This window comes from Cryptosporidium ryanae, assembly GCF_009792415.1.
Source record: "Cryptosporidium ryanae isolate 45019 chromosome Unknown contig_85, whole genome shotgun sequence".
Classification (NCBI taxonomy): Eukaryota; Apicomplexa; class Conoidasida; order Eucoccidiorida; family Cryptosporidiidae; genus Cryptosporidium; species Cryptosporidium ryanae.
In genome coordinates this window covers 58,601-72,697 of record NW_027125490.1, presented here as the reverse complement: position 1 = coordinate 72,697, position 14,097 = coordinate 58,601, and the positions used below count along the sequence as shown (strand labels likewise).

The window sequence follows — 14,097 nt, the reverse complement described above, 5'->3', positions numbered from 1 at the left end:
TGTTGGTGAATAATGTGGTGATGTTGGTGAATAATGTGGTGATGTTGGTGAATAATTAGGTGATGTTGGTGAATAATTAGGTGATGTTGGTGAATAATTAGGTGATGTTGGTGAATAATTAGGTGATGTTGGTGAGGCAAAGGAATTTCCATTACCTAAATCATTAATTCTGTATTTCTTCTTAACTCTCTCGGAGACTTCTGAATTGTAACTTGGGCTGCTATTGGCATAAACTGGAGAAGTGGGAGTATAATCCATAAGTGGAGAGGTAGGACTTGTCGGTGAATATGGCACAGGACTAAAAATGCCACTAGGAGAAACAGGACTCATAGGGGACCTTGGAGTCATTTGTACAGGAGAGAATTGACCAGATAACAGTGGAGACATTGGTTCATATGAATTATAAAGTGGTGACATTGGAGAAATTGGTGACATTGGTGATTCATATGAACTATTATCATATAAACTGCTGTAATTTGTACTGTTATCATATGAGTTCCTTTGCTGTAATAATGTGGAATATTTTCCATGTTTTCCAAATTCATTATGAACATCAAGATGTATCGCAGTATCCCTTAGCTTGTCTGAGTCTATTAGAACATCAAAACACGCAGTACCATATGGGGCTAGTTGGCCAAGCATAACATTCTCACTTATTCCATTTAAGTAATCGGTCTCACCAAACATTGCTGCATCCATCAGGACCTCAACTGTTTCCTCAAAACTACACTTCTGTAAAGGACCCCTATCTACCCTATTAATTCCATGTCTTGTAATACTCATTAAGTGTCCCTTCTGGGTCATGTTGTCACAAAGTAATGCAAGATGCCTGTAATTTACATAACTTCCATCAAATGAGATAACTGTTCTAAGTTCCTTCAAAAGAGCTCTCCTAACTGCTTCAATTCCCAAAACAGTAAAAACTTCGGTTATATCATTAGAAACAGTTCTAGTACTATCGATAGCACTATGACAAAGTACTGTTTCAAGATTGCAACCATCTGTATCTAAAACCCATTGATTATCTCTTACCATCTTTTGGCTTATACAGTCATATCTCGATACTTGCTCTTCCTTCATATATACCTTCTTTATATTGTGTATTCCTCTCAAAGTTATTTGCGAAAGGCATTCAATCATCAATTTTTCAAGAAACTTATTTTCTTCAACACCAGATGAAATAGATATAGAATTATCCTCGTTTTCTTCATTTAAGTTTTGGTTTTCATCAATTTGAGTTTCATTTGGCTCTATATTTTTAATTCTAATTCTCAACACGAGTTCGTCAGAGTTATCATCTGTCCAAATGCAATCTAATTCATCTCTGTTAAACTCCATTAGTATCTTATCGCCAATTTCCTTCATAGAAAGTTTTTTGTCTGTAACCTGCTTGTTTTTCAGTTGAACTCTCAATAACCACCTTCCCAATCTGTCAGTGATATCCACATCATCTGGAAACTCATAATAGTCACTTACCCAATCCTTATCAGCTACAATAAATGTATTATCAGGTATAGGATCATATAAAACGTGGGAAATTGTTGTGATACTTTGTAATGTCGTATGTTCTAGTAAAGTTAAGACATCTTTCGCTTGTTCCTGATCGTTGGCAATTCCACTTTCAAGATAAACTGTAAGAGTTGGAGTTCTAACATTTTTAGCTACATTAATTAATTCTCTCAATCTAGGTACACCAAGAGTAACATTTTTCGATCCAACGCCTGCGAAGTGGAAGGTATTAAGTGTCATTTGAGTTGCAGGCTCACCAATAGATTGTGCGGCAATAGTTCCTACCATCTCCCCAGAATGTGCAAGACTTCTGTAAAATTGATGTTCAATCTCACCTAGAATCCACTCAAATGCTGTTGGTCCAAGTCTATCAACCTCTAAAATCTTTTTACTTGCCAAAGCACTTCTTATATGTATTCCCAACAGGGTTGTTGCATTTTTCTGAACTTCTGCAATTATACTATCAAAAATGAAATTTGTTTTATTTGAACTATGGTCATTACAAACTCCAATATTTTTCCAAAGTAATAGCTTATCAAACAACGACTCAACTTTTTTAGCAATAAATACAGGACCCCAATCCTTGTTCGATGAAATTTCATTTGTACGTGGAAACTTCTGTTGTGCCATTTGTATTATTCGGTTCATGTTTATCGGTAAATGTTGTCTGGTTTCACCATCAGGGAAAATATCTCTGCCTAATTGCTCACGATCAATTACAAGTTGTTTATACTCAGAGTTTAATATATTTTGTGACTCGAGATCAAATTGAAGATTTTTAATTAGAGATTGTTGAACACCATTCCAAGAAGAACCCCAACGAGGATGCTCAATATTGTGGCGATATTTGTGCTGAAAAACTGCTGCCTCCATCTGTAAAAGTTCCATAACTTGGTCCTCGATGAATTCTCCAGCCATTCCATCTTCACCATAAAGAAATTGAATGATATCGCCACTACTATTCCTAACAGTCCTGTCATATTGTACCATACAATCTTCCATTGCTTTAATAAGTCTTCTTTGAATATATCCTGTTTCAGATGTCTTACATGCAGTATCAATAATACCTTCTCTACCACCCATTGCGTGGAAAAAAACTTCTTGTGGTGTTAGACCGGAAAGATATGAATTTGAAACAAACCCACGGCTCTCAGGTCCATAATCATATTTTAAAAAGTGTGGTAAACTTCTGTCTCTAAAACCAAATGGAATACGTTTCCCCTCCACATTTTGTTGCCCCACACAAGCCATAATCTGTGAAATATTTATCATTGAACCTTTGCTACCACACTGAACCATGGCAACGATATTGTTTTTCGAAGAATCTAAATTCTCTGTAGCTATTGTACCAGAAATCTCACGTGCACTATTCAACTCCTGGTTAACTTGAGCCTCAAATGATTCAATCAAACTTTTCCCAGGTTGGCAATCCAACTTCCCTCTCTGCGCTTTTCTAATAATTTGTTGCACCTGAAGTTTTGATCCTTCAAGAGAATTCATTATTTTTTCTAAAGTTGAACTGTGAGGTTGGATATCTTGACACCCAACCGTAAAACCGTGTTCTAAGAGCCATGTGTTAACAACCATTTGAGTATATGTCAAAAAAAGTCCAGTTTTCTCTGGACCTATTTCATTCCAAAGAATGTGTATCAATGAACCAGAGGACGAACCAGCTATCTTCTTTGTCAGAACACCGCATATATGTTCTCCTTTTTGTATTAATACCTGATTATCAAGCTCTGAAATCCATGGATTATTTACTATATTTTCCTTCGAGTCGTCTTTATTCTCAGAATTTAAGTTGTTTGATTGCTTTATAGTAACTATACTTCCATCACGCATCAAATTCAGTTCTATAGGTTCGCCCAAATCTGTTGTAAATGCAAGCAACACTGTTATAATCTGTTTTCCTGTCCACAGTGGTTGTGGTCTGAAAATAGCGGGAGGAGGTATTACTCCATTCCAGTAAGGAATACAAAGAAGCAATTGTAAAAACTTCTCTTTCGTGAGAAAAGTTGATTTCCTTGTAAGTAGAAATATTCCAAGAAGGGAATCCTGAACAATACCAATAACTGGTTTATTACCCTGTGGTGATACGATCTGCCTTGGTACCATCATCAAATTCTTTATTTCAGACCTTGTTTCATGAGACTGAGCAAGATGCAAATTCATTTCATCACCATCAAAATCTGCATTGTATGGGGATGTTACAGAAAGATTTAACCTAAATGTTGAATAAGGGAGAATTTTTACACGATGACCCATAATACTCATTTTGTGTAAACTTGGTTGCCTATTAAAGAGTACCAAGTCATCATTTTTCATGTGTCTCTCAACTTTCCATCCGTATTGAAGTAACGTACTCATGTTATTAGCTCCTCCACAAAATCTTAGGTCAATCTTTGTTCCATCTTCTTGAATAATTGATGTAGCTCCCGGCCATTCATTTGGTCCTCTCTGAACAAGTTCTCTAAGTTCTTCAATATTATATGGGGTAACAATCTCAGGATAAGTTAATGTCATTGCGATTGAAAATGGCACCCCTACCTGGTCAACTGCAAGATTAGGATCTCCTGTAATTACTGTTCTTGCTGAGAAGTCAACTCTTTTTCCCATCAAATTTCCACGTATTCTACCATCTTTTCCTTTCAATCTCGCTCTTAAAGACTTAATAGGTCTATTGCTTCTAGTTCTGGATTGGGGTAACCCAGGGAGATCATTGTTAATTAAAGTTATCAGGTGATATTGCAACACAGTTGTCATTTCATTTACAATATGTTCCGGTGATCCTATTCGTATCTGCTTTTTTAGATTTTCATTTAGTTTAATTATTTGTTGAAGCTTCAATGTCAAATCGTCTTCACTTCTATCACTACCGAATTGTACGTATGGTCTAACAGCAGGTGGAGGAATTGGAATAACGGTGCTTATAAACCAAGATGGATTACACTTATTCGGGTCAAACCCAAGGATTTTCATATCTTCATGGGTTATTCTCTTGAAAATTGTGAGAACCTCATCAGCCGTAAGTAATCTCTTCGAGTCGATAGAATCATCATCTATGTTACGATTTTCATCTTGGGTTTGATTTATATATAAATTATATCCTTCTTTTGAGTAAGTTGGTTGTATAAATCCACATCCTGATCCATCGCTAGAAACAACGCACCTCTTCATTGAACTCGCAATGTCAAATATTTTCTTAAGTCTCAACCTTGGATTTCTAACTCGCTTTATTTGTTTAAACCTTGGATCCATAGTATCAAGAAATAATTTTGAACATGCATAGCATACACACCTAAGTAATTTAAGGACCGTGTTTATGAATCCTATGTGAAACATAGGCCTGCCTAGTTCAATATGAGCAAAGTGCCCAGGACATGACTTTATATCCATGTGGCACGTTTCACATAGAATATGATAGTCAATTGTACCTAACAATGGGTCATTAAGCCCACCCGATTTAGGTCTTCCATTCTCGTATATGTCAGATATCTTAACTTCCAAAACAGAGTACTTTCTTATAAGTTCCGGTGAAAGAACACCAAACTCTATGCTGAATATTTTCTTCAACTCCTTATTACTAAAAGGCGAGTTCAGGTCCAAGGATATCGACATATTTACAGATGTATTACTCTTAGATACCCTATTTTCTCATAAATCATATAAATACATAAATATATGTGTAATCTCTTTCAATGAAATGGACTTAAAGTCAAAACGTCACGTCTATAATACCTAATAAGCGGTGGCAATTATTTTTGGCTCAAAAGACACTCATCTCAAAAAAAGAAAGTGTTCAAATTCAGAAGATATATTTATTCAAAACAGATATTTGTTAATTGAATGGTTTTCATATAAAACAAATTCTACACTAGCACTAATTCTACAAATCTATATCCTTTCTATTAAGTAAAATTCTTCTCCTATTGAGTGCGATTTCTTTCTTACGTTTTAACAAGTCATCTATAGAATTACTATCGGAATTATTTTGAGCTATACAAACATTACTGTTTTCGCTCTTGAAATATGGATTTAAATTATCACTATCTTTCTTAATTTTCATATGCGGTTTTCCATGAACAGGGCTCATTTTTTCGGTCGTGAATTGAGTGTTCTTATTAGTTTTAATGTACTTCTGAATTGCCTTTATACGGTAATCCTGAGCATCTGTATTAACTGTGTGGCGTTCTAAAAACTTAAGAAAATCGTTCATGGTAACATTCAGAGGGTATGTTTTTGACTTCCAATCTTCAAAGGTTTTTATAATATGAAGTAAAGATTTTACCTCTTCTTCCATACTATCATTGCATGGATATTCTTTAAATTCAGAAAAATTGTCCGTGAATAAGTCCCAAATATTATCTTTATCGGCACTGCGAAACAAGTTTTCCCTACTAATTTTAAAATTGGGTTTATATTTATGAGTCTCATTTTGCAAATCAATCAAAGATTCACTTCGGTCATTAAATTTAAGAAAGAATGACTCGTTCTTGTCATAAATTTCAACTATATCACCATCGCTAGAACTCATAATTTAAATTGAACCAAATTTGTTGTGAAACAAAATCCCACATTTAATTTACAGTTTTGGCAATGGCGCTGTGCTTATTATCTAAATAGAATTTATTTTAGAGATTAACAAAGATTCACCCCCTGTATTTGTAATCAAATCAACTATCCAAGATAGTTTTTCATCTTTTTTTGAAAAGCAGCTTTCAGATATGTATTTAGTAATAAATGATATTGTTGATATATGGTCGTTAATTTCCACTATTGATTTCCTTAAATGTGCCTTAATTACGAACGGAAAAACCTTGAATAAGGTAATGATTATTTCTGTAGAAACTAATCTCCAGTATATTGAATAGTTTCCAATTACTGGTGAAATGAATTTCCCAACTATGCCGTTCAATATTTCAAATTTTATTACGCTTTGTTTGGAGTACTGTTTTGTAAAGTATTTGAGAAGATTTATTGCTTGAATACCAAGTATGTATATTGTTGAATTTAATTTGTCTTCCTTGTCGTCCATGAACTCAAACTTCTTGGAATTTATAAGGATAAATTCGATAAAATCAAGTAACAGAGGTACTAAATTTTCTTCTAGTTTTTTTACCACAAAATATTCGCACGAAACAATCAACCTTATTAATATTTGATTAATTATACATATTTCACGTATATTCATGGAAACTTTTTCGTATTCACTATTAGTACTGTAAATGAATAAATGTATTAGTCTTTTCCAAGAATTGATTGCGTGTGAGACAATTCTACTAGCTTCTGGAAGTAAATTTTGTTCATCTCTTGATAAGATATTTAAACAATTGATCAGCGCATTAACAGAGAAATATTGATATTTTTGTATGGAAAATTCATTATAATCGTTATTAAACGAGAATAAACGTGTTATTGGTATTAATTTATTAACAATAGTTTTTATTTTAGGCATTTCGAGATTTAGGTCATTTGACTGATATTTATTTGAAAAATCTTCTTTAATATGATCATTTTTAGATAAATCGTTGCAAACATTTTTATACATCGTACAAGTGACTGTTTCTGAAATATTTCTAAAAAACACATTAAATTCCAGGCAAAAAATAAAAATCATTTTTTTAATATTTTCTCCAGTGCCCTTAAAATTAACATAAATTTCTTCTTTTAAGTTCATTATGTTTGGAACGTAATTAGAAATCAATTCGGAAGTGAGTTTTTTTTTGGAAGAGTATAATTCAGATGATAAACGATGCGAAATAATGAAAATAAATTCAAATATCCACATATTTTCTTTAACATTAATTTTTGTTATTTTTTCAATGAAATCATCCAGTTCCAGTAAAAGTTCAATTTTGCAATTAGAAACCAAAAAATATAGAATTTGGATTTTCTCTGAGTTGATTTCATTGTAAAAAATTGTTTCTAGTGGCCTCAATAAATCAATAGAATGGTCAACTAACAATTCTCTAATTTCAGATTTTGAGCAATTGTCTGAACCGAGCAAAGTGGAAAATTGAACTAAGACAAATTTTGCATTATTATGTGTAATGTTTATTCTGCTATAAAAGCAAGAAAATAAATTAAAAATTATAGAGTTAAATTTAAGAGTGTATATTTTCTTGTTATGTTCAATATTGTTAGCTATTTTAATGATATTTCCCATTAAAACCAATAATATGTTCACATTTATAATTGAATGAATGCTTTCAATATTAAATGAAATTTCTTCCGAAAACTCTTTCATCGTGAAATCAAATAAATTATATAACAACTCAGAAATCTCCTTGTTATTTTTATTTGAAAAATGGTAAGGTTTGTTAGCGTCTTTTATTTGGAAATTAATTAAATATTCGGATAAATAACAAAGAATGAAATAGATTAAAAAATTCGTAAATAATTTAATATTTGATTTATTTGAATTTATTCTTGAAAATTTTTGCTTAAATAAGTCAGCAACATAACTTGTAATAGTTTCATTTTTCAAATTCATTAATAAAATTGATATCATATTTAGCACAAGCAACGAAAAAGATTTCAATTTACTAATGTTATGTTCGCAAATTTTTTCACAAAAAATAGATGTGATGACGTCGCCAACAAATTCAAATATACTAATATTGTCCAAAACGTCAAAATCACAGTTGAAAGTGCTTTTTTGATAAGTTTCTTTACACGAGAATATTATGTCTGTAATTTCCATATAAACATCTAGTGTCTCAATAGTTAAATCTTCTTTACAACACACTGAAAATCTTTTAGTGTTAAATTTATTGATTTCATTACTATATTTCAAGATGTTTTTTTCATAACTTTCAAAAGAGTTGTCAGAAATGAAGTTTTCAAAAAAAGAATTCAACATATTTTCTGTATTCAAATAGTACGAACTGATATTTACTTGATTTCTAATAAACAACACTCCATAATCCCTCGAAATTAGGTTCAATAATTCATACATATTAATCCCACCGTAGTCCTTCCTCTTTTTGTTATCAAAAATACCACATTCAAAATGGTCAGAAATTTTAGAGAAGTAATTTTTTAAAAATTCTAATTTTTGATTAGAATTTATATTTTGAAAAACACCATTTAAGAATTTCAGAAATGTAATAATGGAATTTTCTTCTTTGTCTTGACACATTGAAAACAAAAAATCAATACACGTTACCAATGTATTTTCAGAATATTTAATAAAGATTTCAAATGAATTTAAACAAGAAATTGCTATTTCAATAAAAAAATTCCTTATGGTTCTTAGCTTCTCACTCTTTTGTTCATTTTGGTCCGTATTTTTAAAGGATGTATTTAAGGAGAGATTACTTGATTTGAAATTTAGGATGTGCTGTACGATCTTACCAGTATTTATTGTTGAAGATATTATGATTTTGGGATAAATCGATTCGACTTTATCATTAATACAATAATTGAACCATTCTAAAAAAGTTTTAAGAGATAATTCAATAACTTCAATAGGTGTGTTATCTAGATCGATATTCAATATTTGCAAACTAACTGCCTGAATTACCCCAGGGAATATTTTTATCAAAATTTCATTATCATTAATGATATTTGGAATTTTGGAGAGTAATTCCAGAGAAATTTTTTTGGTATCCTTAGAATAAATTTTACATTTCGAATAATTTTTATTTTCGTTAGGACGGGTTAGCGATATTGATAGAAGACAATCAACAATTACGGGAATAATCAAATGTTGTCCTTTTGAATCAGATACATCATATTTCCAGTTTTTCCAAAATAAATAAAAGTCAAGATTCACTATTTTAATCAATAAGTTTATCAAAAAATCATTCTCCCAAATATTACATATTCTGAAAGTTTGAGCAATTGGGAACATTATATCGTAAAAAATCATCGAAATGCGATTTGAAACTATATCTTCTGTTGAATTAATCTTGTATAACACGTTGTGCAGTATTTTAAAAAGCTCTTCAATAAATGTAATATTTAAATAATTTAAAGAAAACTTTGTATTTAATTCTTTTGAATTGTAATTTTGTGATTTAACGTGATTTTCGTTTTTAATATATTTATGAATAGCCATTATTATTGGAGGAATGATAATATCTACGCATTGTGAAATCCCGTATTCAGTCGATTCAGAAATTGCACTGCTAATTTCATTCAACAACTTAGAATCACATACATTTTCTAGATAAAACAATTTGAGAAGTTTTTTATGAAGTAATTTAATTGTATTCCTGACTTGTTCATCATAAAAATTTGATATCATTGGCCTTTTGGAGTAAATAATTAAATAACTGGTATTAGTGTTAAAAACAGAGATTAATAATTAAAATATATATCACTGTATTTGAAAAATAAGTTAATATATAAAAATAATTATATCACAAAAATAATTGTTAATCTGACAAATCGGTGGTTCTTCCTGCTCTTTTTTTTAATGTAAATCAGCGCTTAATCACATTTGCACTTGTGGGTTAATGGGATATAAAATTTAAATAATGGTTAATATATATAATGAAGGGTAATTATTCTAAAGTTAAAGAATTTAAATCTAAACAAGAAGAAGTAAATTCATTGTTTTATGAGAGGATACGTGTTTTGGAAGATGAGCAAGAAAGGGTTACTCAGTTAATCAAGTATAAAGAAACTGAGCTAAATAAAATACTTAATAATGATAATGTAAACAGGAAAAGAACATCTAAGATAAAAGAGGAGATAAAAAATGTTAGTGTTGAATTGAACAAACATCTTGAGATTGTAGATGAATCAAAACCTCAAATTGTTGAGGCTCTGAAGTCAAAGAAACAGGAATTAATGAAACTTGAATCAAGTATCGAACCAATTAAAAAATTACTTGAAAAAGAAGTTATGAGAAATAAGGAACTCAGTAAGATATACAAAGAAAAAGCAGACAAAAAACTTGAGACTGAAAATAAGCTCAATAAGTTAAATCAAATACTTAGAAAAAAGTATTGGGCATATTCTGCGAGACTTTCTGTTGCGCAACAAATAGAACTTGCAAATCAAGAAATATTATCTTGGAAGTTACGTCTTCAACGCCAAGCGATAATAATAAATAATATGAGGAGAACATTTTTTAATGAGCTTCAGGATATAAAAGGTAATATTAGGGTTTTTTGTAGAATACGACCACCCAAAAATATTGAACGAAACTCATGTATTCAATATGAGATTTCGGAAGATTCATCAACATTAACAATTAAAAATAATTCAAGAGGATTTTCTTTGTCGTCATTTAAATTTGATTATATTTTTCCAACTTCTTCTTCACAGGAGGACGTTTTTGAGGAAATATCTCAATTGATTCAATCTGCACTGGATGGGTACAATGTGTGTGTTTTTTCTTATGGACAAACTGGAAGTGGAAAGACATATACAATGATGGGGGGAACTGGAAGTGATGTTGGAATGATACCAAGAGGATTAAAATTAATTTTTGATGTTATTTCTGATAATAAAGAGAGAGGATGGGAATATACTGTAGTATGCTCTTCAATCGAAGTTTACAATGAGACTATCAGAGACCTGATCTCACCTAAACAAAAACACACAGAAATTAAACTTGATCAATCTGGATGTTCTGTTTTAACAGGAGTGAGTGAGATCACAGTTAATAGCGTACAAGATGTTGACAACATTCTAAAAGTTTCTCAAAAAAGCAGGGCAGAAGCATACACAAAATGTAATGAAAGGAGTTCAAGGTCACATAGTATAATACAACTGAAAATAAATGGCAAACATAAAGGGTTTGAAGAAACAAGGAAAGCATCTATATCTTCAACACTTTCACTTATAGACCTAGCGGGGTCTGAAAGGGTTGACAAAAGCGGAGTTTCAGGGGAAAGAATGAAAGAAACTCAATTTATTAATAAGTCTTTAAGTGCGCTAGGCGATGTTATACAATCAATTACTATGGGAAAGGAGCATGTCCCATACAGGAATAGCAAATTGACAATGGTTCTGAAGAATTCACTTGGAGGAAACAGCAAAACTGCAATGTTAGTACATGTATCTCCGATTACTTCCTCCTTAAGTGAAACAATCAGCTCGCTTAGGTTTGCATCAAAAGTACAAAATTGTGACACGAATTCAAGCAAAAAGTAGGTGCCGCATGTAACTCCCCACACGACTTGTGGCGGTGAAATTAACATTTTCTAGTTGTTGAGATTCCTTTTTAATAATCAATTTACTTCAATGTATAAAACTGTACAATGTTTTCAAATAACTGGGCAAACAAAAAACGATTATATAAGTCGAAATGATTCAGGATCTGTGCGAAATGATATTTTCGAACTCGATGAATCTAAAAAACATGACCAACGAATGGATGCAGAAAATTTGTGCCCTAATGGTGAAACTTTCATTTCAAGAACATTATACATATGCAAACTTCCATATGATATGACAGAAGATTCGGTTAGGCAGCTTTGTGAGCCTTTTGGTGATTTGAAGAAGGTCTCTATGTGTCCACGTAGGGGAACTGCATTAGTTGAATACTTCGATATAAGAAGGGCAGAAGGTGCAAGGAATACGTTAAAAAGTTCATTCATACAGGGAAGGGTAATCGACGTACAATATTCACTAGATAAAGATGTAAAGGGATCAAATGACAAAAATTCTGGTACACTTTTCATCAAAACAGTAACAAATGGCAAAATTGCCTCTGATCCAAACACAATGGAAGATTACAAGGAATTATTTTGTGCTTACGGTGAAGTTAAAAAAGTAAGTAATAATAGAAAAAGGGTGTCAGAAAAATTTGTTGAATTTTACGATACTAGAAGTGCAGAAGCCTCACAAAAAGCACTGAATGGGTATGATTTTAATGGAGTAATTTTAGAAATCCAATTTGCAAATAATCAGAGCAGGACTCTAAGTTCTGAATTAAGACAAAATGTTTGTGAAAGGAATTCGTTTTGCTGCTCCAGGGAGAATAAATATCACATAAGTGATAAATTTAAGAAACGACGCCGATCAGGAGTTAGAAATAAACGAAAATCAAAAAAGTCACACGAAAATGTCATGGGATTGATTGAAAGGAATTAATCTGAAAAACTGAAAGATAAGTGATTATAAGTTATTATTATATAGAAGGATTATAAATATGATATAGGATAATATATAGAATCAGGGCCAAACGTGAATTTTATTCTGAAAGAATATAAATGACAATTTTCCCAACACATGTATGAGTTAAAATATCGAAAATAATCTGTATAGTAATTTTTAGAAGCTTAATATTTAAACAACCGGATTCACCTAGTATTAATTCTGTGTAATAACTATTTGCAATTTCTTAACAATCAAAAATAAGTCATATAACCAAAAAGAATTACATTTGAAAATACATGTTCTTTATTTGAATTATTGTGTTTGGCTTAAAACGAACATGAAATAATATTTGTACCTTTGTGTGTAAAAAAAAGTTATAATTTTAAATGAACTCTAATATGTGATTAAAAATGAATAATAAATACTATAATTGGTGTGCTCAATTCATATTTAAATAATGTTGGAATTTCGGTCTTATCAATTGAAACTTTCATTCCATTTTCAATACAACAATTTACGAAGTATTGGATAGTCTTTTCATTTCTAAGGGTATTTATTGAAATTGCATAAGTTTGTATGTACTCAAAATCTGCAATAGGCAATTTCCGCCAGTTTACATAATTAACATCTGTATTTATGTGATTATTCGGGTATTTTCCGAATTTCTTTTTATATGCAGCCCTAAGAATGTGCATTATTGCTCTTGTATAACTTAAAGTAAGTTTATTATCATAAATAACATCAGATGAAATAATCAAGGGGTTTTTAAGAGATTTAACAAGTTCCCCTGCAACATAAATGTTCATTGTTTCCCAATCTAGGCACCCAACTTTTACTTTATAGTTGAACTCATCGTCTGATTCGTTCATTTGATCAAACTCTACACCATTTATTGAATAATTGTATTTAATATTATCAACAATATTCTTATCAAAGTCAGTAGAAAATATACTCGATATTTGAATTGTTAGAAATGTTACTATACTTGCAACTCCAATTCCACTTCCTAGTTCGATAATATTACTGTCCAGCACCCCCCTATTAAATTTTGAACAGTGTATTAGCCACTCAGTTAGATAAAACCCTGCAGACCATGGTCTCATTCCGACAGAATTGCAATATTCAAACCTGAACGCAAAATATCTAGTAACTGAGCTTTCTTGAGTTTTATTGGAATAATTGATTTCTTCAGGGTTTTTAATTGAAAGTATTATGTGTGAATCTTTGCTTATTTGGTTTGTATCTTCTTTATGTATCTGGGATAGACATGAATAAAGAGATTCAGATACTTCCTCGTTCAAAGACTCTATTTTTTTAATTATTCTATAGAGGAGGGTTTTACAATAGGTTAGTGGAAGAGGGAATCTTTTGTAAACATCACAAAAAAAAATAGATTTTATAAATAAAAGCTGTGTATTTATATTGCTTAACAACCCTAATTCTTCAGACATTTCTAATATATCACCTATAGGTTGTAATGCAAACACCATCTCCACTAAATCTTGAAGACACAAAGTACCCATTAACGAT

At 31.2% G+C, this 14,097-nt stretch overlaps 6 protein-coding genes across 6 annotated transcripts; 2 read left to right on the top strand and 4 right to left on the bottom strand.

The window, feature by feature from the left end:
- Positions 1-155: 155 nt before the first annotated feature.
- Positions 156-5,127, bottom strand: FG386_003555 (DNA-directed RNA polymerase; the record flags this gene model as incomplete). Its single annotated transcript, XM_067342823.1, has 1 exon — positions 156-5,127. A coding segment is annotated over one exon (4,972 nt), but the record flags the coding sequence as incomplete, so codon positions are not given.
- A 268-nt stretch (positions 5,128-5,395) lies between these two features.
- Positions 5,396-6,043, bottom strand: FG386_003554 (uncharacterized protein; the record flags this gene model as incomplete). The annotated part of the gene is made up of 1 exon (XM_067342822.1): positions 5,396-6,043. The coding sequence occupies one exon, from the start codon at positions 6,041-6,043 to the stop codon at positions 5,396-5,398; it is 648 nt and encodes a 215-aa protein (XP_067199068.1).
- Positions 6,044-6,124: 81 nt separating this feature from the next.
- Positions 6,125-9,760, bottom strand: FG386_003553 (uncharacterized protein; the record flags this gene model as incomplete). Its single annotated transcript, XM_067342821.1, has 1 exon — positions 6,125-9,760. One exon carries the CDS (start codon positions 9,758-9,760, stop codon positions 6,125-6,127), a length of 3,636 nt encoding a protein of 1,211 aa, XP_067199067.1.
- A 248-nt stretch (positions 9,761-10,008) lies between these two features.
- FG386_003552 (kinesin-related protein K2) lies at positions 10,009-11,619 on the top strand (the record flags this gene model as incomplete). Its single annotated transcript, XM_067342820.1, has 1 exon — positions 10,009-11,619. One exon carries the CDS (start codon positions 10,009-10,011, stop codon positions 11,617-11,619), a length of 1,611 nt encoding a protein of 536 aa, XP_067199066.1.
- Positions 11,620-11,838: 219 nt separating this feature from the next.
- FG386_003551 (RNA binding protein) lies at positions 11,839-12,561 on the top strand (the record flags this gene model as incomplete). The annotated part of the gene is made up of 1 exon (XM_067342819.1): positions 11,839-12,561. The coding sequence occupies one exon, from the start codon at positions 11,839-11,841 to the stop codon at positions 12,559-12,561; it is 723 nt and encodes a 240-aa protein (XP_067199065.1).
- Positions 12,562-12,971: 410 nt separating this feature from the next.
- On the bottom strand, positions 12,972-14,090 carry FG386_003550 (uncharacterized protein; the record flags this gene model as incomplete). Its single annotated transcript, XM_067342818.1, has 1 exon — positions 12,972-14,090. One exon carries the CDS (start codon positions 14,088-14,090, stop codon positions 12,972-12,974), a length of 1,119 nt encoding a protein of 372 aa, XP_067199064.1.
- Positions 14,091-14,097: the final 7 nt, after the last annotated feature.